Below are 20,177 nucleotides of genomic sequence, written 5' to 3'. Positions count from 1 at the left end.
CCATTTGACCATCTTATCTAGGTAGCTACCACTCCGTTCTGGTATCCTCTTGGGTCCTGTAGATAAGCCTCCGAGAGAAGGGGAGGTGATGGTTGAACCCACCACGTGGGCTGCTGAAACAACGGTGTAGGGACGACAGGACCAGTTCATATTGTCACAATAACTGTAGAAATGGAAGACCAAGGAAAGGGCAAAGGTCAGGTGCCAGGTGAGGTAAACGATCGATGACACACACGAGTTCTGTTTGGCCAATTAGAATCGTTTGCCAGACGGGCAAAAAAATACAAATATCTACCCGTTTTTTGTTCCTCTCACTCGCACTTTTTTCCTTCCCTCTCTTTCCCCCCTCACTGCCGCCAAAATGTCCAACGTACGTGCTCCCGCTGCTGCCACCGCCGCCACCGCGCCGCCACCAGACTCGGTGGTGGTATATCTCTCAGAGTTCTGCGTCTCCAAGGAGGAGGAGCGCAGACTCGAGGATATCCACCGCCGGGTGCTGGGCTGGGTCGAGCCGGCCGACGTGGCCAGGTGGTCTGAGGAGAAGCTTCTTCTCCTCAAGATCACCAGGGTCATGTTCGGTCTGGCCCCGTCCCAGAGGGGCGGCAACCTGCCCTGGTTGTAAGTATTGCTCCTTTTATTGTTGGCTGTTGGCTTAGCTTGAGATTGCTTGACTTTCTGTTCTTCGGGTTGATCATCAACGCTTTTTTACTACCCCTCCACGCACTTTTCCACAAACACATCTGTAGGCGACTGTGTGAGCACTCATCGCGTCCACATCCAACCTCCTATTCCATTACACTCCCACCTGGCAAAGGCTTTTTACTACTATGGACCGTATTTATTCTTGTTTTCCTACATCTGTTTAATTTCTTTGAATCTCAACCTCTGGCTATATTTTGTAAAACTCTCCAACATTCTTTTGCTTTCCTTATTCTTTCTTCTTACTTAGGCTGAGGGAGTGCGTTTTGAAAATCCCCATCGAAATCTGGGGAACTAACAATCTTCTTTTCTTTTCAGCCGAAGGACGTTCGTGCCCAGAGTCTGCTCCCATGACGAAGAGCAGATAGACGTCGGCAACAACTTGGTGCGGTTCTTCGGGCTCCTGGACATATATGACCGCGGCCGCAAGTTCCTGCCCGAGGAGGACCAGGAAAAGTCTCAGTTTACCCTCAACAAGTACATCGAGTGGGTAAGTCATAAACCCGTCAGACTCAACTCGGCCTAGTCCTTTGAAGAGAACCTCGCATGCTAACCGACATTCATAGGACCTGATCAAGTTGTTCGCCACCATCGAGGCCGACAAGGGCTCAGGCGCCGAGCCGACAGCAGACCAGCCTTGCTACTGGGACTTTGGCTTCGTCACCTGCAGCGACGCATCAGAGCGCGTCAAGCTCGGAAAGCTCTACCTCCGCCTCTTCAAGGAGATCAGGACGGTCCAGACAAAGCTCAGAAAAGGCAAGCTCACCGCGCCCCAGCCAAAAACATTTATCAACCTCGCAAAGGCGACACAGGAGGGCAAGATCATAGAGTTCTTCGCCTCGGCATCACCATCTCTCGCCGCAGACTTTGAGGCCGCATTCCCGGCCGCCACCCACCCTATCCACGCCTTCCTCTCTGTCCGCCAGGGCGGATTCCGCCCTACGGTATGGCGCCTCAAGCAGGCGTTGGAGTGGCCTATCCTGACGAGCCCGACCCTCATCTCAGAGGAGATCGCCGTTGCGGTTGACGACTGGTTCCCCGAGAGGATCGAAGACCGCAGCATATGGGGCCCGATGCTCGAGATTTACGAAGCGCTCCTCCATGATCCGCTCGAGCTGCACCGGCAGAGAAAGGCCGGCACATTGGTCGAGTACGCAGAGACTTTCGGCCGGGTCAGCGACGAAGTACGCCAAGAGTTGCTGAGTCTGGCTCCTCTCGAGCAGCCTGCAAGGATCATCAAAAGGAAGTCGTAGATGCTCGCCTCACGCCTTTACGCGCCACTCCAAGGCTACCGACATACTCTGCTATTTCAATTTGCATTGCGATGTCATAGACACTCGGTCCTCAAGTTATCTCATAAACTTTAGACCTTGCCAATGATGGCAGGCATGGCAAACTGAGGATATAATCTTCGGTACACACATCTACAATCCTCTCCTTTCTGCACGGTTCTCCCTCTTTCGCCAAGGCGAAAATTCATGGCCCAATAAACCAAAGATGCCTCAAAGCCTTTGTCAAGGCCTCATCATAATCGGAGTCATAACCACTCCTTACACCTCCAAAATGCCCTGCCTCTTTCTCTTGGAGAGGTATCAAAGCTTAATGAAGTCTCAGTCTGCCAAGCGCACTCTTGCGAACTCTGTCGCGTAGGTGACCATGGTCCCTGAGACTACTTGAACAAGAAAATTCATGAGTCTGCATCTTTTGTTCCTCTTTCAGAGACTCATACCGAGCCTAGAGGCAATTTTCTTCTGCGCCTCCTCATCTGGATAAATCAGCCCTAGATGGTTGGTCAGAGTCAGATTCATGAAGGCATGGCGGGTATCATGACTGTCGGGCATTGGCGTGGCAATATGGAACGGTTGTTTTGTTTTGTTATTTTCCTAGTTTCCTTGTTCTCAAAGCCTCAAGTACAATGTTTTCCCAGGGGCTTTTATTATCAGACAATTTCACGCGTCAGGGTTCAGACTCGGGTTTGCTTTCAGAGCATTATTCGTGAAAAAAGAATCTTTCTAGTGCCTTTATGTGCACGGTTTAGGCTTTGAGGGGGGAGGGCCATAAGACTCATACAAAGATAGCAGTCCCTCCACAACAGGCCTCAATGAAAAGACGACATATCAACAAACAACAGATTGGTATCCGCAATGCTCCCAGTAATCTCTAATCCCGCAAAACTCCAGACCCAATGATATCGTTTTACGTGTTCAATGACCCGAAAAAAAAGAACCCCAACACATGCGCATAAATGTCTACTCGCCAAGCATAGCTCCCAAACACAACACAAACCAGCAGACCTCGCCCTTGGCGTCCTTGAGCGGCGTCCAGTGCGCCGCAAACATCTCGTCTCCCCTGAACGCCGCGCTCCTCCTGGTCTGGAGGCGCACCTGGATGCTGATGGCGCTCCCCGCCCGCAGCGCGGCGCGGACCCTGCCCTTGTACGCCACGGGCGACGGCAGGGTGGCGCCGGCGCCGGTGTGCGCCCCGTGGCCGTGGCCGTTGCCGCTGGCCGAGGATGAGGTGAGCGTGTTCTGCCGCAGGAAGTGGAAGATGTCGGTCCCCGCCAGCTCGCCGACGTTGTTGGCCGGGTGCAGCATCGTCAGTATGCCGTCGCTGTGGAAGCGGATCTTGAAGGTTGCGTCGACTACGAGGTACTGCGGGTAGTGTGGATAGGATGTGTTAGTAATGGACGTTTTGCCAAGTGTGGCGGCGGAAACAAAAAAAAAGGTAGGGGTGCTTACCTTGGAATAGGAAGAATAAAACTCCCTCATCTGGGTGCCGATATCCTGCCCCTCCATCTTGCTCAATAGCTTCTTTCCCATCCCGGCGACGGCCATGGCCGGCACCGCCTGCGCACTCGGCTCGTTTTCGTCCTGGGTCCGCACGCCAAAGGCCTTGAGCAGGACCTTGCGGGCGCTCGACTTGCGCGGGGGCGGTGGCTGAGGTGTGGCCTGCGGCAGCTTTGCCGTCGTCTCGCCCGGCTTGGCGGGCGATTCTTTGGCGTCGGTCTCGGAGGGGTCAGAGGACATTGAGAGCACGCGCATCACGTCGGCGCTGCTGTGGATCGTCGTTGAGCAGTTAACCTGTCCGCCGATGAAGAATGCCAGCTGTCCTTGTTCGTCAAAGAGAGGTGCTACGTTGGGCAAGAGACGAACGATGTTAGTCGGTTAAATCCGCCATGATGGGGAACTAGCGCAGGGTTAGACATACCAATATAAAGAAGGTTCCAGAAAGGGTCACCATTCTTCTTGTAGTTGAGAACCAGCTCTACAACCTCCGTCTCCTCCCTGACCGCAGCTCTGATCCTGGCAACAGCCTGCTTGTCCGTCTGCTTGCCCTGCAGAACTCGGCAGTTCTTGGAGATAATGTCGCTCAGCGGATGGCCGGTCAGTGACGCAAAACCGTCGCTGGCAAAGATGATAGGGTTGTCAGCCAGCCGAGGGTCGGTCATCGTGAACGAGTCACCCAATCCCTGGTATCGTGTACGGTCGCAGGCTAGCGCCCGGCTTGCGGACAGGGCAAGCTGGTGTCGAACAAAGGCCGGGTAGACGCCGGCATAGATGAGGTCCTCCACGCCCTTCTGAGCTCCGGTGAACATTCTCTGCATCTGCGGGAGTGTCTGGGACATGAGGGCACGCATGTCGCCGTCAAGCCTGTTCAGTACGGCTCCTTGCAGGTTGACCTGCCTCGGGGAGCTGTCTGACACGTAGTCCTTCTGGATTGATGAGACGGTATCGACGAGTTCGTTCATTAAGCGATGATAGTTGTCAACTAGCAAAGAGTTGGCTCAGTGTTATTAGTCAACCCTCTACAGACCAAATAGTGGATGCGGGGGGTGCGTATAAGATGCAAAGTCATGGATGACTGGCCTACCTTTCTGAAGGAACTCAAGATTCTCTCCGCATAATCTGCTCTCGCTAAATTTGAGCAGTTGATGAGCAGTTATTGGATCCTGCAGCACAACCTGGTAGATGTTGGGCCCAAAAAAGTCGGGCATCCGCGCCGAACCGCTAGTAGCGACGCTGTGCTGACCGTCCGACTCCTTGGACTTGGTAGATCCTCCGCGACGGACGTCACCCAGCTCGTCGCTGTGCCTCCTCCGACGGAGCACATTGGGCTGTCGCTGGCCACTTTGCGCGCTGTTTAGACGCTCCTGAAAACTGCCCTTTTTGCTGCTCGCTTTCTGCGTTCCCTTGAAGGAGCTCTTGCGACGGGGGATGTCGCCTCGCGGCAGGCCGGGTTGGCCCTCGCTGTAAAAGTTGTCAATGTAGCATCCATCAAAGTTATCAAAGTCGTGCGGCGAGTCTGGGCGGAAGCCATTGAGGTCTTCAGGAGAGTCGGGTGGGTGGTAATCGGGCCTCGTCAGGGGTAGGATGTTGTCGGTCGGTGCATCTTCGTACAGGCGTATATGGTCCAGGACCGGTGATCGCTCGCTACCCCTGCTGTGAATACCGTTTCCATTTGTATTCTCACTGTTGAAGCTGATCTCGCGCAGTGGCGGGAGACTTGGGTGGTCAATCCTCCTTTGTGTTTCTGTACTCTGCAAGCTCAGTCGTCGATCTCGCAGGCTAGATTCCGATTTTATCAGCCCACGAAGCCTGCCTTGGTCTGCAGAGGGTCTTCTGGTATTCCTGCTCGTGTTCATGTTCATGTCTATGTCTTGGTCGTCGTCGCTGAAGCTTTCCTCGAAAGAGTCGTCGCGAATCACAAGTCTCTGTCTGACGATGGGAGGGGGTGTCGCGGACATTCGCTGGAGAACGGTGACATCTTCACCCGTCTGTATCATCGAGTGTCGCTGCCTGGGCGCATTGCGTTGTCCGCCATTGTGCGACGACCTGGTCACAGGGCGCTGCGAGCCGGCCATGGGGAAGCGTTCCAGGATACGTTTTGCGGCCTCTATCTCCTCCCTCGTCGGCCCAGCTTCCCCCTCGAGGGTGTGTGCGTCGTCGCGAGGACGAAAGTTCCAAGCGGGAATCCAATTGGGAGAGAAAGGATAGCGCGGCTCCTTCTCACGACCTCTCCTGACGTGCTCGTTTCGGGACGAACGTCGCGTGGGGATGACTATGCTTCCGTCTGAGCGCTGGACTTGGTATTTCGACAACCACGATCTGTCACTCGCGACGTCTACAAGCTTTCGCCAACTGTGCGTCGGTTTGTTTTTGTGTAGACTCTGTTGTTGTTGCTGCTGCTGCTGCTGCTGAAGAAGGTCGTCAGGTCTGGAAGCCCGATCTGCATCTTGTTGGCGGGATCTGGTGCCTTGCGCTGATGTCATGCGCCACCAGTTGCGGCCTTTGGGGTCCAGATCCGTCGTGGCCGTTGCGCCAGTGGCGATGTCAGTGCCAGTGTCGAGCCCGGACCGTCCAGTAGCGCCGCCGCCGGCCTGCTCGAGCATGACCGGCGCCATTTAGCTCTCGTTGTCATGTGCGGGGCTGCCTCCGTCGGGATTGTAGGTTTGGTTTGGGACAAGAGAGGCTTGCAGGTAGCTTTTATTTTACGGGGCGATGGATTTTAGGGTTTATGGCACTTGCATGGATGATGGTGGGAGTGCCTTTGCTTTTGCTTTTTGCACGTTTGAGATCGCCAGCCGCCAAACTTTGAGCTTGACCATTTACTGCCTATTCTGTAGTGGCAATAAAACATGCAGTCCTTGTCCATCGTACCTTAAAATAAAATACCTGACACCCCTGGGATCTCTGTGTGATGAGATGTTTGTGCCCATTGCCGGGGGTCTTCAGCTAATATAGAAACAGCTAACAAAAGAAAGTCGGGGAAAAGATGACAACAAACACTACATTTACTGCTACCCGTCGCTAGAAACAGGATGAACTCGCTAGTAATTCAGTAGTTTAATCCTCTCGTGGTAAGCACCATCACATTTCTGCTGCGTGATTATCACATGTAGTCCTGGCGTCCTCAATTCTCGGCCAGGAAGAAAAAAAAAAAAAAAAAAAGAAAAGAAAAAAAAAGGAAGAGCAGCACTGACGTACAGACTACGGCGCGCATAACACCGATGGAAAAGCTGAGCTGTGGAATCCATAGAATTTTCTCTCTTGTCGGATAATATAAGGTACCACCCTTGCTGCACGCGGATAAGATCCGGGCTTGCAGCGGCCATCCGCCACAATCCCAACGGCTGAACTTGCAGGGTATCCGTAGATGAGATGATTAGGGTTAGCAAAAGCAAAAGTTACCATGGACTAAGGGCGAAAGATTTTTATATAACGGCCCCGGCTCGAAAAGTTTCTCAGTCAGGGATGCCTAATTAAGTTCGTGCAACTGCCTCGGCCATCATACCTGGTCAGTGACGTAAATATAGTAAGCTTATATGCTGGTCTTTGTACTATGGTAACTATCCAACACGAGGATGTGTAAAATGAGTTTGGCATGACAGAGAAGCATAAAAGATTCCGGGATTCAACTGGACAGATTTGACCCCTTCGAATAGATGAACAGTCTGCCTTCTGTGATATACCGCACGACATGGTGGAAGCTAATACTAACCCTAACCCCCTAACCCGGAAGTTTCAAGTGCTCAACTACCTGTCCGGATAGGTACCTAATACCTAGGCCCCCCAACAGCTACCTAGTTAATGTATTGGCGATTACATAACGAGATGCAGATGCGCGGATGCAAGAAACGACTACGCAAGATCATCGCTGCGACGTACAATTAACCAGTGCAGACGTTATCTCCGGTTCACGGCAGGTCAAGACCGACACCAGCCTTCGTCCCACATCTCCCTATCAACAAACCCAGAAGTCGGGCACTCTACCCCTCATGCCAAGTAAAATCCATGCCAAATTCCCCAGCTGCCTTTTTGGGAGAAGGTTTTGGAGAAATATCAGGCACTCAGAAGCTCTCCATGTGTCATTTGTCGTCAGCCAAGATTTATAGCTTCTGCGGAAAGAAGACAAAAAAGGGTTCCAAGCTACTGATTTCGGAGATTCACCGTAATCTGATGCCGAAATCGTCATGTCTCATGTGTTGATGTGGGCCAATTGCAACATACAAAAGGGCGTGCTTCTATGGCCTTGATTGGAGATGAATCCCTTTTTGTCTTTTCTTTCCGAGGTCTACGGTCAATTGAACCCTTCTAGCTTCTAGCTTCGGTCACCATGCGCTCTCCCATGTTCGGATCGGCCATCTGGCTGGCATTGGCCGCCACAAGCGTTGCCCAAAGCCAGTACGGATACAACCAACTTCCAGTCCGTCAAGACTCTGAGCTCATTGCGGTCAACTTCCCAGATGTGGACGTTGAGCTGCGGGCGCCTGCTTTCCTGGAACCGGGAAGCATCCCGTCCGGGTTTGCAAACGGCACCGAGCCGGCGACCAGCCATAAGGACATGGGTAAGTTGCACAGGCTCCCGTGCTTGCTCCCCGTCGTACGACTGCAAAACACCATGGATGTTGACAAACAAAACGATCAGAGTCTTTCATGCAGTCACTGGCCGACAAGCACGACTGGATGACCTACAACGTCTTAAACTTCACATCGGAGGAAGGGCGTAGCTTCCCCTATGTTCACTTGTCATCATCGGCTTCCACAGCAACCGACAAGGTCCGTGTTTGGTACCAGGGATCAGTCCACGGCAACGAGCCTGCTGGTGACCAAGCTGCACTGGCCTTCCTCGGCAAGCTTGACGCCAACACCACCTACGCCGCTTCATTGCTGGATCGCCTCGAGATCATTGTGCTGCCGCGGTACAACCCCGATGGTAACTACTACTTCCAGCGCACACTGGCCACAAACTACGACCCCAACAGAGATCATGTCAAGTTGGCGAGAACGCAGACTCGGCAGATCAAGGAGATTTTCTCCAAGTTTTCTCCGCACATCAGGTACGTCTTGTTGGGCCCCCTGAACCTCGTCTTAATGGCATCCAACTGATTATGCGATCCTCTCAATCTCAACCTCTGTAGCATCGATGCGCACGAATACGGAGCTCCCACCAGGTACCTCGATTACGTGCCTGCTTCGGATGGTCTCTACTCTGCCGCCAAGAACCTGAACATCCACCCTCTTATCCGCAACATGTCCGAGTCAGTCTTTGCGCCCGCGATCGGCGCCCACATGGAGTCGCTGGGCCTGCGCTGGGAGCCCTACGTCACGGGCTCGGCCTCCAACGGCGTCATCAACTTTGCCGAGGCCGGCACCGACGCCAAGATCGGTCGCAACAACATGGGCTTGAGCCAGGCCATTACCTTCCTGACCGAGACGAGGGGAATCTACCTGGCCGACCAGCAGTTCCAGCGCCGCACCGTGGCCAGTCTGGCCATGGCCGAGGCCATCATCGATACTGCGGCCGAGAAGGCTGCCGAGGTGCTGGAGGCGGTCGAGGGCGGTCGCGAGGACTTTATCAAGTCCAATGCGCCGGTGGTGATTACCGACTTCTCCGATGTCATCGACAGGCCTTTGTAAGTGTTTACATATACTATACCACGGTTTTTCTGTTCTTTCGTTGACATTGGATATCTGTCTACCTCGCAAATAGCAAGTTAATCGACATCAACAACGGGAGTGTCGTCCAAGTCCCCGTCCGTTTCGCATCCACCACCCCCGCAAACGCCAATGTAAGCCTGTTCCCCAACCTATTGTGCACCATCCCCACCCATTTATCTGCGCTTATGCTAAAAATCCCACCCGGCACAATGTAGCTCACCCGCGCCCGCCCCGAAGCTTACCTGATCCCTCCCGCCTGGGCCGACCTCGCCGAGCGGATGCGCGTGGCCGGACTCGAGGTCGCCACGCTGTCGGACGGCTACACCGGCGCCGCCGAGGCGTTGACCATCACGTCGACGACCATTGCGCGCTCGTACTACGAGGGCGTCATCAGGGTGACTGCCACCACCAACACCACCACCAAGGACATCAAGCTGCCGCCCGGCACGTTTTCGGTGTCGACGAGGCAGAAGAACGCCGCGCTGGCCATGGTCGCGCTCGAGCCCGAGAACATTGACTCGTATGTCTCGTTCAACATTGTGCCGGCCGAGGTTGGGTGAGTTGCATTCTTCTTGTCAAAATGCTTGTTTTTCTTTGCTTTTTTTTTCTTTTTTTTTTCTCTCCTCGAACCTTATGTGCTGGGTGTGCACCTGTTCGCCTTTGTAGATCGCAAAAATTCTGACTGACATTTCTGTTTAGGGACGAATATCCTGTATACCGAGTCATGCAGTAGTCAGCAGCGGAATTTTTTAGCGCTCGTCTGTATATGGACTGGAGCTCATAGGAGCTAGGATATAGGTCGCGGCAGCGCGGCAACCGGGATAATTGCGCCGTGATTTTACCGTGGTATAGCTTGCAAATATATCCAAGACAAGCTCATATCAGTATGGCCCACCTACCCAAATTTCAGCATCCAAAACAACCTGGCCAAAACGGTTCGCACCACGTGTCTTTTATTAAGCGGCCCTCAGTGGCTGCTCTTGGCTTTTGTTTGAGCATTATCCCATCGTCGCAGTCCACCTCAGTACAGTAGATCGATCCCCCATCTGATTTTGATAGGCCGATCGATTTCCATCCAGCGAGTGAGTCGACGTGTCGGATGGCTTGCAGCTATTACATACATACATACAACATACATACATACATACAAAGCTCCCACGCTTGCCATGCTAGGAATCGTCGGAAACCTCGGTCGACGGGCAATGAAACCCCCGTATGTGGCAGCTCTCGGCACAAACCGCGGTTTACCACTGTGGTCCAGCTCTCCACAGGAACGCGAGGTGGTTTCTTACTTTGTACTACAAGTCCATACTCCTCCACCCATCGTCCTCCAGTCGGTCCTATTCTGCTCGCTAGAGTATTTGGAATCAGTGCCGTCAGAAATTGCCGAAATCCCCGGGACTTTTCCCCAGGCCCAGCCTTGGCGAAGGAAAAAATCAGATGGCAAAATTACCAGGGGCATGGCCAATTTCCTGGGGTCCCCCTCAAAGCCTCCATCTTAAATGTTACCCAAAACACGCAGCTTTCCCCTTACAGAACCGTACAGTATATTCAACTTCCGCATTCAGCTCGAGATGCTGCCCCCGGAATATCAAACTTCCCCCCCTCTTTTGGCCCTGCGTTAGCTCCAACTACGTAACGTGGTAACGAACAGCCCACAACTACACACAGTTAGCGGCAGTTAAACAAGCGGGACAACCCCAGGATTTTGCAAAGACTTAACCGTAGGTTTGAGATGAAGTAACTTAATTACATGAAATCGAGATATACTTTTGTGAGTAATTTGTCTGACTTGAACGATACCGCTGCCTCAATCTGGATCTCCTTCTACCAAGTATAAGAACAAAATCAGCTGCCGCTAAAAGTGATAACAACGTTCCTGATCAGGGAATTGCATCAATCCAATTACAGCTCCAAGGAAAACCGAAGAGGGGATCAACATCTTTCCGTGCAAGCTTCTCCACGCCAGATGCGACATCAACCACCTTGCATTGACAGGGCCGACCCCGCTTGTTAGTGGTAAAAAATTTGGTTACGGTCAATTCGTACAGCCGCGGCATTGGTCAACTGTGGGAAAGCAGCGTCATTGGTATTCTGCCGTCTTGTATGAACGAATATTTGAACAAGCCAATTTCCCACTCCAATGGATTGCTTGGCCGGGTGTAGTCTTGCCCAGCAACCTCTCCTTCCCCCCATCTCGCCGCCTCCAGTCTGTCTCGCGTCCCCCTTGTACACGATGAGATCCTCACTCTTTGCGGCTCTGATGCCGGTGGCCGCTCTGGCCCAGGACGCGCCTGCGTTCCCAGAGAGCTGCCTCAAGCTGGCCGACCAGCTGAACGGCAAGCTGCCCAACACGACGGTCTGGTTCTCGGAGGCGGTCCTGGCCGGCACAAACATCACCCTCAAGGATACCGACCCCACGTGCGGCGGGGGCAACCAGAGGGTCGATGTGGACTTGTGCCGCGTTGCCATGTTCGTCACGACGTCGCCGACGTCCAACGTTAGCGTCGAGGCTTGGCTGCCTGTCGACTGGAAGGGCGACCGCTTCCTCAGCGCCGGCAACGGTGGCCTGTCGGGCTGCATCGCGTACGATGACCTGGCTTACACCACCGCCAGGGGCTTTGCCTCGGTCAGCGGCAACGCCGGCCACAACGGCACCTCTGGTGTGGCCTTTGGCTACAGCGACGAGGTCGTCGAGGACTTTGCGTGGAGGAGTGTGCACACCGGCGTGGTTCTTGGCAAGCAGATTGTGGAGGAGTACTACGGCCGCCCGCACCAGAAGAGCTACTACCTCGGCTGCTCGACCGGCGGCAGACAAGGCTTCAAGAGCGCCCAGGACTTCCCCGAGGACTTTGATGGCATCGTCGCCGGCGCACCTGCATTCGCGTTCAACAACCTCAGCTCGTGGTCGGGTCACTTTTACACCGTGACCGGAAAACCCGGGTCGCCGACGTTCCTGACCCCCGACCAGTGGATGGCTGTGCAGGCCGACGTACTGAAGCAGTGCGACGGTCTTGATGGGCACGAGGACGGCATCCTCGAGGACCCGGATATGTGCGCCTACCGCCCCGAGGACCTGATTTGCGGCAGCGGCAACAACAGCACGACGTGCATCACTGGCACGCAGGCCGAGACGGTGCGCAAGGTTTTTGGCGCGATCTATGGCGTTGACGGATCCTTCACATACCCGGGCATGCAGTACGGCGTCGACAACTCCTTTATTTTTGTCTACCTGACCGGCAACCCGTTCGTCTACTCGTACGAGTGGTTCCAATATGCCATCTACCACAACCCGCAATGGGATCCCGCCACACTCGGCCCCAAGGACTACGCCGCGTCGGCCAGCGCCGACTTTGGCGGCATTAGCAGCTTCAAGGGTGATCTGTCGGGTGTCCGTGACCGTGGCGCCAAGATCCTGCACTACCACGGCCTGCAGGACCAGATCATCACGAGCACCAACAGCGCGCGTTACTACAACCACGTGTCGCGCACCATGAACCTGCCCTCGGGCGACCTCGACTCATTCTACCGCTACTTCCGCGTGTCCGGAATGGGCCACTGCAACGGCGGCTCGGGCGCTGCGGCCATCGGCAACAGGGGCGGGGACTCATACGTGTCTGAGGATGCCGCCGACAACGTGTTGACGGCTATCGTTGACTGGGTCGAAAAGGGTGTCGCGCCCGAGACCATCACTGGCACACGGTACCAGAACGGGACCCGCAGCTCCGGTGTGATCGAGTACAAGAGGAGGCACTGCAAGTATCCTCTGCGAAACGTGTTCAAGGGTGGAGACGCGAGCAACCCCGATAGCTGGCAGTGCGTGTAGAGCGGTTTTTCTTTTAGCAATGTGACGCCCTGTATTCTGCATGTTGGATTACCTTGCTTAGCCTATGTATGTACCAGCGGAGGTCTCTAGATAGATGGATCGATAGATAGATGGATCGATCGTCAAACATAATGAGAGAATAATGGAGTGATGAAAATTGATGAGGCCCGGGCTTTACCTTGACTACCGTCGCGTCGTGTATGCCTCGAACTCGGTTAATGATATTGGTGATGTTGTAGCACTTGATCAGCATCGACAGTTCTGCATCTTTGGCTCGTTAGGTTGTCTCTGGTTTGACTTGGATTCTGCCAAGCCAGATGAGGGACGAAAGTACTGGTTCGATTCCCCTTAGGCAGATACAGTACATTGCAAGACATCTGAAATGAATTGTGTTGATTGTTCTCAGGGGCAAAGGCAAGGGTCGGGAATCATGCAGAATTTTCTGTCATACACTCCACCGTTCCTTCCTGTTTTGCATCAGCTTGCAATATCTTACATAAGGCAACTAACTGTCTAGGGGAAAGAGTCCAACTGAGCTTCAGGCTTTTCGGCTTGGTTCAGCCGCTCCTTCCTCCATATTTTTCTTGGGCACTGAAACTTTTTGTCTCTTATGTTGCCCTGCACTTGTCCAAAACTCAAATCTCAGCGTCCTCAGGCCATGGTAAAAAAACTGGCGTCTTACTTTATTCCTACCAGTATAACTTGTCTCCATATCTTCAGGCTCCCCTCTATCTGTACTTAGCAGGTATCTTGAAATACAAACAAGCAGTTCAGCTGCCATAGGGTTACCCGTATGCCAAACGGAAAGAGACGTACCCACCAACATCCAACCGCCTCTTCCAGCACGCATGAGTAATGTGGTCCTCGAGCCAGTCTTCGGGCGAGGCAGATAGGATTCTGATGCCGCCTCCCCCGCTCCCCTCTCGGCGCGCAAAACAGACCCCATACCCCAAGATCCAGACACCACCCTCTCGGGGGCTGACGGCTTCCCCCTACTTTGCGAGTTCAGCTTCACAAGATCATCCTTCCACATATTCCCCTCAGGAGCCTCTCAGCAAGTCCAATAGCCCTTCTCGCGGCCAGTCATCAGGCATATCCGAATCTCAGCCTATGATTCACAGATCTGACGCTCGGCCTCCTACACGTGGAACTTATCTCAGTAATCGTCCAGGCACTGCAACAACATCCACTTCTCAGCGGCCGGGCACGTATGCGCGTAGCATCTCCAGGGCACCCACAGCATTCGCCGGATGTGAGGGACGACAGATCATATGCGCCGTCAGTGAAGGGAGAGGCGTACCCCCCGTTGTTGGCCTCGCCATAATCGACATTGACATCGGAAGCGCAGTCATGAGCCAGATTTGCGACACACAATGCTACGTTCACACAATACATAAAATAAGAGTCCACGAGCCCAAGGAGATTCTGATTGTGTCGAGTGCTGGGCCCCCCAACCGCAAGTCGGTTCTCTACAGCATCATCGAGGAAGAGCTATCCGACGTCCCAATCACAACACTTGACAGGAAGTATTGGTCAGAGATAACCGGTCTTGCCTACATTGAGAGTTTGGCTTTTCATGAAGACGTTAACGCCCTCCAGGTTTCAGTGAACGGGAACTTCTATGCTATATGCGCACTATCAGCTGTGAGTACGTCTTTGTTAATGCCAGTGTTGGTGCAAGTGTATACCTGCTAGAGTTATCTGTACAATGTTTGACTGACAGACACCACGGATAAACTGCAGGCGCTCAGACATCTCGAGCTGCAAGCTTCTGTCAGGATTGCACCCCACAGCCTTGCCATGAGCTACGAGCCACCGGATGATTCAATGATGATCGATGTTGCCTCAATCCATGCCCTCGAACTTCTGCAAAACTCACAGAACATCAAGTCAAAACAATGTTTGTTCGGGCTTCTCAACAACACTTTGACCCCTATGGGCGCACGCTACCTTAGGAGCTGTATCCTCCAACCATCAACAAAGAAAGAGATCATTGCACCTCGCCATGAAGCTGTGGAAGAGCTTTCGAGCAAAGAGGACATGTTCTTCGAGGTGCGGAAGGGCAAGTCTTCTCCACCTCTATTCCGAACTCCCAACTTTGTTCTGACACTGCCTTGTGTAGCCCTCAAAGCGCTCCCTGATATTGACAGAGTTGTATCCAAGGTAAGAAAAGGAGTAGTCCGAGTTATCGGTTCGTCTACGATCTAACATTTTGCCAGCAACTGATAGTCACAAACACCGATGAATCGACAATTCAGTCCGAGCAGAGTATCAACCGTATTTTGCAAATCAAGAGCTTTTTGGTTGCGATGCCAGCGCTCTATGAAGCTCTTGCGACGGCTAGATGCGAAGTTTTAGTCAAAGCCCAACAACAATGCCTCCCTCAAATCACCAACTCGATCCTAGAGATGATTGACAAACAAATTGATAAGGATGCGGTTTTTGCATCAAAGCCACTAGAGATGAGAAACCAGCGAACTTTTGCAGTCAAGGTGAGGCAGATGATTGTGGCTGCTATTACACCGAACATCTTGATCTGACTAGAGTACAGAGTAACGTTGACCCACTTCTGGATCTTGCTCGACAGGCGTACAAGGAGCAGACGGATAACCTATATGAGTATGTCGAGCGATTCAACAGTAGGTTCCTGGGACCCTAACATAACACTGTTTGCAGCCGCGTGTCTCTCCAATCTGACGGAAACAAGCCGAAAACAACTACAGCAACGAAATTAGATATGACGACAACCGCAAGTTCTGGCTCCGATTCAGTTTGAAGGATTTCGACGACACAGGCATCCCGTCACATCTTATCAACACCGTTCGCAACAAAGGCTACCTTGAGTGCCAGACTATCCAACTAAATCAGCTGAACTCCAGAATCTCCGACGCAAGTTGCGAAGTGCTTATTCAAAGTGAAAAGGTTGTCGAGAGTCTCGTCAAAGAACTCCGTACGCAGATACCCCATCTCACTCGACTTTGTCAAGCCATAGGCTACCTTGATATGCTGGCGAGCTTCGCCTACTTGGTAAGTATCAGTGACTACTGTCGACCAGACATGACATCTACGGTCGCTATGACCTCGGCCAGACATCCTATTGTCGAACAGGTATGTTGGGATAGAAGGCACATTCACTATTACCCGCTCGGTATAGCTCATCTTGTCGTATCTATGTGTCATAACTCCAAGCCGATGTATCAGGACACTGATAGCTGATGTACTTCTCCTTAGTGCGTCGCCAACTTTGTTCCAAACCACTATTATGTCTCGGATCAATATTCGTTTCAAATCATAACGGGATGCAACATGAGCGGGAAAAGCACATACATCAAGACTTTGGCTGTGCTGCAGGTGATGGCCCAGATCGGTAGCTTTGTCCCCGCCGAGTATGCATCCTTGCCCATTGTCCACAAGATCTTCACGAGGATTTCCAAAGATGACAATATCGAGAGTAACCTGTCAACCTTTTCTCTGGAAATGAGGGAAATGGCATTCATTCTTCGGTATGCGATTCTCTTTTGCATGCCTTAGTCCCTCCATAAGTGGCTGACACTATGTCGTCGGCCACATAGAAACATCGACAGCAGGAGTCTTGCCATTATCGATGAACTTGGCCGAGGGACCAGCACGCGTGACGGACTGGCCATTGCCATTGCTATATCAGAGGCACTGATTGAGAGCGGCGCTCAGGTGCTTTTTGCAACTCATTTCCATGAACTAGGTGAGTGTGGTTGCGGTTTCCGGAATTGATTGCAGTGGGACGAATGTTTGAATTTTCTCACGCCTTTTCTACGCAGCCACCGTCCTCAACGACCGTCCTCATGTCGTAAATCAGCACCTCCAAGCCGAGACTAGTGTCGTGGGAGACGGCCCCGATGCGAAACCCAAGATCACGATGATCCATAAAATAGCTAAAGGCCCACTGAAGGACGACAGTTACGGCATAGATTTGGCTCGTGTGATTGGGTTTCCGCCTTCCTTCATAGAAAATGCGCAAAACTTGGCAGAGAGACTGCGAAGGAACGCCGCGGCTAAGAAGCAGTCCTCGGATCAACACAGGCTCATGCGCCGCCGAGCCCTGGTTACGAACCTGCGTGAACTGCTGATACAAGCTAGAGACTCCCACATGGACGATTCAGCTCTATTGACACTGTTGAAGCGACTTCAGGTGGACTTTGTCAATCGCATGGCGGAAATTGATGACAAAGACACCAATGGGGATGAACAGCACACAAGCGAGCATTACAGCACTGTGGGCAGTACACCTCGACAATTCATAAGTTCAAGGGAGTCGTCGCACAGGCCGGCCACCAGCCCAGATGCTGAAGCAGATCATGAAAACCAAGCTGATACCGCAGCCGACAACAATCATAAACCTCACTGGCTCAATGAGAGCACAGGTAGCAACTCACGGCCGGGATGCAGTGACTTGGAAGACTCTCGCTTTCGGCCTCACGTCGAATCTAGCCCCGCGGCAAAATTTCATAGAAGAAAGCAGTCGCGCAAGAGGCGTGCAAACAGTCCAGAAAACGGCCGCGACCGTAAAGTGCAGATCAAGTTGGAAAAGATGGCAGACATCCAGAAGACTACAAGTGAGGCAGACACGCGATCCAAGGATGAGCACAACAATTCTGGGCAAACCCCCATTGAAATTTCTGATGGTTCTTCGTCCGACTAGGGCTTTATGACTTTGATCTTCTCTTATTTGCTAATGTTTGCTAATGATGAAAGCTTTTGATGCTTTGTATTTATCTAAATGCCAAAGGTAAATAGCAGGGGATGCATGTAACGAGCACTACCAAGATTTAGCTTCATGGGAAAAAAAGATTCTTCAACCTCAACTGATACATGCCTCGTTCAGCCCTTTGTGCTTGATATCTTCCACGTACTTAGCTGCACTCTTACCCTCTCTGTTTCTATCTGTAGAAAACGCAATGCTCAAGCCAAAGGGCGGCATACAATGCAGGTGCCTTCTGGGGTAGACGGCCTAGCGGGATGAAGTTAGTTGCTTCTTAATCAAACTCCAGAAGGTTGTACCAGTCCCTCAGAGCAATGAGAAGATCCAGCTGAATCCGCAGCATGATCCGAGCCAAGACGGCGAATATGTTAGCGGGGATATTGCGAGGCCAAGAAGCATCTTCAGGGCACTCTTCCAACTGCCTCATGCAGCCAACGATATAATCTCCAATCGCTTGCCGAATAAGCTCAAACATGCGCTCGAAGGGAGTACCATAAATCTGAGAGTTGATGACGTTGTTGATGAGCCCTCTGAGCGTGGGTACGTGAACAACAGACGGAAACCTCAAGTCTTCCTCCCCTTCTGTTACTCTCTGGATGGTGTTTGGCACGCGGTCGACAAACGAGCCGAGGTCTTCTGGGCCCGTGCAGTGATCCCCATCAAAGTTTTCTTCCTGGTCGGCCTCCCAGGCGGCTTGCTGGAATGCTATCGCGTCTAGTCCCATGATGACCTCGTCGAATTCTTCTTCCTCCAGCAACTCATAGAGGAACCTGGCGTGCCTCGTGATTGAGGTTGGATTTTCTTCACGGCCCATTTTTGCTGATTTGTCTCTCGGCTTATTTTTTGGCTGTTACTCTCTTTTCTTGTTTTGTTGCTTCCTTGGGACTGAATTATGCCATCCCAGAGGAGCTACAACACGTTATTTTATACACGTTTTTTCGAGATACATTATCATGTATGGAAACCTAATCACGGCTGGCAGACGCTCACTTTCAAGTTGAGATCATGGTGAATGCCTCTCGGGAGGGGAAAATTGCTGATCGCCAAGGTACCATTAACTCCAGAACCCTTGAACGCGATAATTGACAGTGGAGGATATCAAAGATGCCTGGGGCTTCTAGGCTTGTGTAAGTTAAGAATAACGTAGCCACCTTCACTGTTCTCCAACTGTGTCACAGAGGACCAGGGAAATACTTGAATTGCAGCGTTCATCTTTTACTCAGAATCGCAAAAGTCTCTTGCTAAAATTTTCAGCTTGTAATTTCCTCATCGCCATGGCTGTCCTGTTAGTTTAAAGATCAAGGTAAGTACTGGCATCACGTTTGAGTGTATATATGTGCATGATACCAGGAAGGATTAAGTGGGTGGGCCAAGCATCGCAGCATAGTGTTGATTGGTATTAGTAAAATCAAAATGTGAAAGTTTTGGCGTCCAATGTAGCCGGGTCCCAATTGTGAAAAACTGAATTTCATAAGTGCCATTCACTTCAGGGTTTTGTTCACGGCACGGTTAGTCAGTGCACTCAGATGAATTGCAATGAGACGTAAACGAGGGCTACTAACAGCCTCGAGTGCCCCCATGTTGGCCAGCTGTTTTTTGTGGTTCACTGGTGGCTGGTGCTCATATTGAATAGCGTATTCGGCTAGACGACTTGGGAGGCAGGGAGAAGATGTTGGTCGACTGGGCCGAGCTTGTGGGTTAACTGCTTTTTCTTTTTCGGGTATTAGCTCAGTTTATCTTTCTCTACATATGTCCCAAGTATTTTTTGGACATGTGGAAAACAATGATATTTGCCTAGGGAAGTCGTCGAGTATCTCAGACCGCAATGTTTTCCAAACCAGAAAGTGAATGTGTGACTTGTGACTTTGACTACAAACTGACTTACCTGCATTGGCTTTTTCCTGTAAAACTGGTGCAGTGCCCTTCACGACAGAGTCCGTGCCGACCTCCAACGGGCCCCAGAGCCCTTGTACCCAATCACCTACAAGATCAGGCAGGCGGCGCATCGAGGCAGCGCAACATACACGGCAGGCCGTGCCCGTCCCTTTTCCGTGGCGTGACCTGACGCAAAGATTTCGACCGGTGGCTGCTGTGGCACCAGCATGAGCAGCTGTATCACAACACGTGAGGACCATCTCCAGCCAGCGTTGATAATAATTCCAAAGATGCTGACACAGCCCGCTGTGATGCACCCGAAAGATACTAACAGCTGCGAGACAAGGACGCCTAAGTATCGAGGGCTATCAGTACGGTAAGTTCTACAAACTATTCTGTGCCAAGGTCAAGCATCAACTTTTGTCGTATCCCAACACATTCTCTGCTAAACAAACTGACCAAGTACTCACTGGAATACCCGAATATAACATAACCCAGAACCCAAAGGCACGCCACACGGCCCGGTCCAAACTTTGCCGAGTGGCTTGGGAAAAAAAAAATCACACAATCTTTCGTCCTACAGAACTCTGACCGACATCTT

The 20,177-nt window shown here is 52.1% G+C and overlaps 8 protein-coding genes across 8 annotated transcripts; 4 read left to right on the top strand and 4 right to left on the bottom strand.

Moving 5' to 3' along the window:
• Nucleotides 1-361: 361 nt before the first annotated feature.
• Nucleotides 362-1,952, top strand: MGG_08734 (uncharacterized protein; the record flags this gene model as incomplete). The annotated part of the gene is made up of 3 exons (XM_003719204.1): nt 362-618; nt 1,018-1,189; nt 1,266-1,952. 3 exons carry the CDS (start codon nt 362-364, stop codon nt 1,950-1,952), a joined length of 1,116 nt encoding a protein of 371 aa, XP_003719252.1.
• Nucleotides 1,953-2,948: 996 nt separating this feature from the next.
• Nucleotides 2,949-6,100, bottom strand: MGG_08735 (uncharacterized protein; the record flags this gene model as incomplete). The annotated part of the gene is made up of 4 exons (XM_003719203.1): nt 2,949-3,350; nt 3,438-3,829; nt 3,907-4,467; nt 4,570-6,100. The coding sequence occupies 4 exons, from the start codon at nt 6,098-6,100 to the stop codon at nt 2,949-2,951; spliced, it is 2,886 nt and encodes a 961-aa protein (XP_003719251.1).
• A 317-nt stretch (nt 6,101-6,417) lies between these two features.
• Nucleotides 6,418-6,773, bottom strand: MGG_15377 (uncharacterized protein). Its single transcript, XM_003719202.1, has one exon. The coding sequence runs from the start codon at nt 6,731-6,733 to the stop codon at nt 6,527-6,529; it is 207 nt and encodes a 68-aa protein (XP_003719250.1). The 5' UTR covers nt 6,734-6,773; the 3' UTR covers nt 6,418-6,526.
• A 970-nt stretch (nt 6,774-7,743) lies between these two features.
• On the top strand, nt 7,744-9,697 carry MGG_08736 (carboxypeptidase 2; the record flags this gene model as incomplete). Its single annotated transcript, XM_003719201.1, has 5 exons — nt 7,744-8,044; nt 8,125-8,536; nt 8,618-9,112; nt 9,190-9,268; nt 9,353-9,697. The coding sequence occupies exons 1-5, from the start codon at nt 7,813-7,815 to the stop codon at nt 9,695-9,697; spliced, it is 1,563 nt and encodes a 520-aa protein (XP_003719249.1). The 5' UTR covers nt 7,744-7,812.
• Nucleotides 9,698-11,204: 1,507 nt separating this feature from the next.
• MGG_08737 (feruloyl esterase B) lies at nt 11,205-13,135 on the top strand. The gene has a single exon (XM_003719200.1). The coding sequence runs from the start codon at nt 11,281-11,283 to the stop codon at nt 12,961-12,963; it is 1,683 nt and encodes a 560-aa protein (XP_003719248.1). The 5' UTR covers nt 11,205-11,280; the 3' UTR covers nt 12,964-13,135.
• A 683-nt stretch (nt 13,136-13,818) lies between these two features.
• On the top strand, nt 13,819-17,641 carry MGG_08738 (MutS protein; the record flags this gene model as incomplete). Its single annotated transcript, XM_003719199.1, has 7 exons — nt 13,819-14,607; nt 14,707-15,126; nt 15,551-15,582; nt 15,843-15,990; nt 16,195-16,466; nt 16,536-16,684; nt 16,761-17,641. The coding sequence occupies 7 exons, from the start codon at nt 13,819-13,821 to the stop codon at nt 17,639-17,641; spliced, it is 2,691 nt and encodes an 896-aa protein (XP_003719247.1).
• A 334-nt stretch (nt 17,642-17,975) lies between these two features.
• Nucleotides 17,976-18,515, bottom strand: MGG_08739 (uncharacterized protein; the record flags this gene model as incomplete). The annotated part of the gene is made up of 1 exon (XM_003719198.1): nt 17,976-18,515. One exon carries the CDS (start codon nt 18,513-18,515, stop codon nt 17,976-17,978), a length of 540 nt encoding a protein of 179 aa, XP_003719246.1.
• Nucleotides 18,516-19,343: 828 nt separating this feature from the next.
• On the bottom strand, nt 19,344-20,174 carry MGG_15378 (uncharacterized protein; the record flags this gene model as incomplete). The annotated part of the gene is made up of 4 exons (XM_003719197.1): nt 19,344-19,412; nt 19,587-19,602; nt 19,726-19,941; nt 20,158-20,174. The coding sequence occupies 4 exons, from the start codon at nt 20,172-20,174 to the stop codon at nt 19,344-19,346; spliced, it is 318 nt and encodes a 105-aa protein (XP_003719245.1).
• Nucleotides 20,175-20,177: the final 3 nt, after the last annotated feature.

This window comes from Pyricularia oryzae, chromosome 6 (assembly GCF_000002495.2).
Source record: "Pyricularia oryzae 70-15 chromosome 6, whole genome shotgun sequence".
NCBI lineage: Eukaryota > Fungi > Ascomycota > Sordariomycetes > Magnaporthales > Pyriculariaceae > Pyricularia > Pyricularia oryzae.
This window is presented reverse-complemented; position numbering and strand designations above follow the sequence as displayed.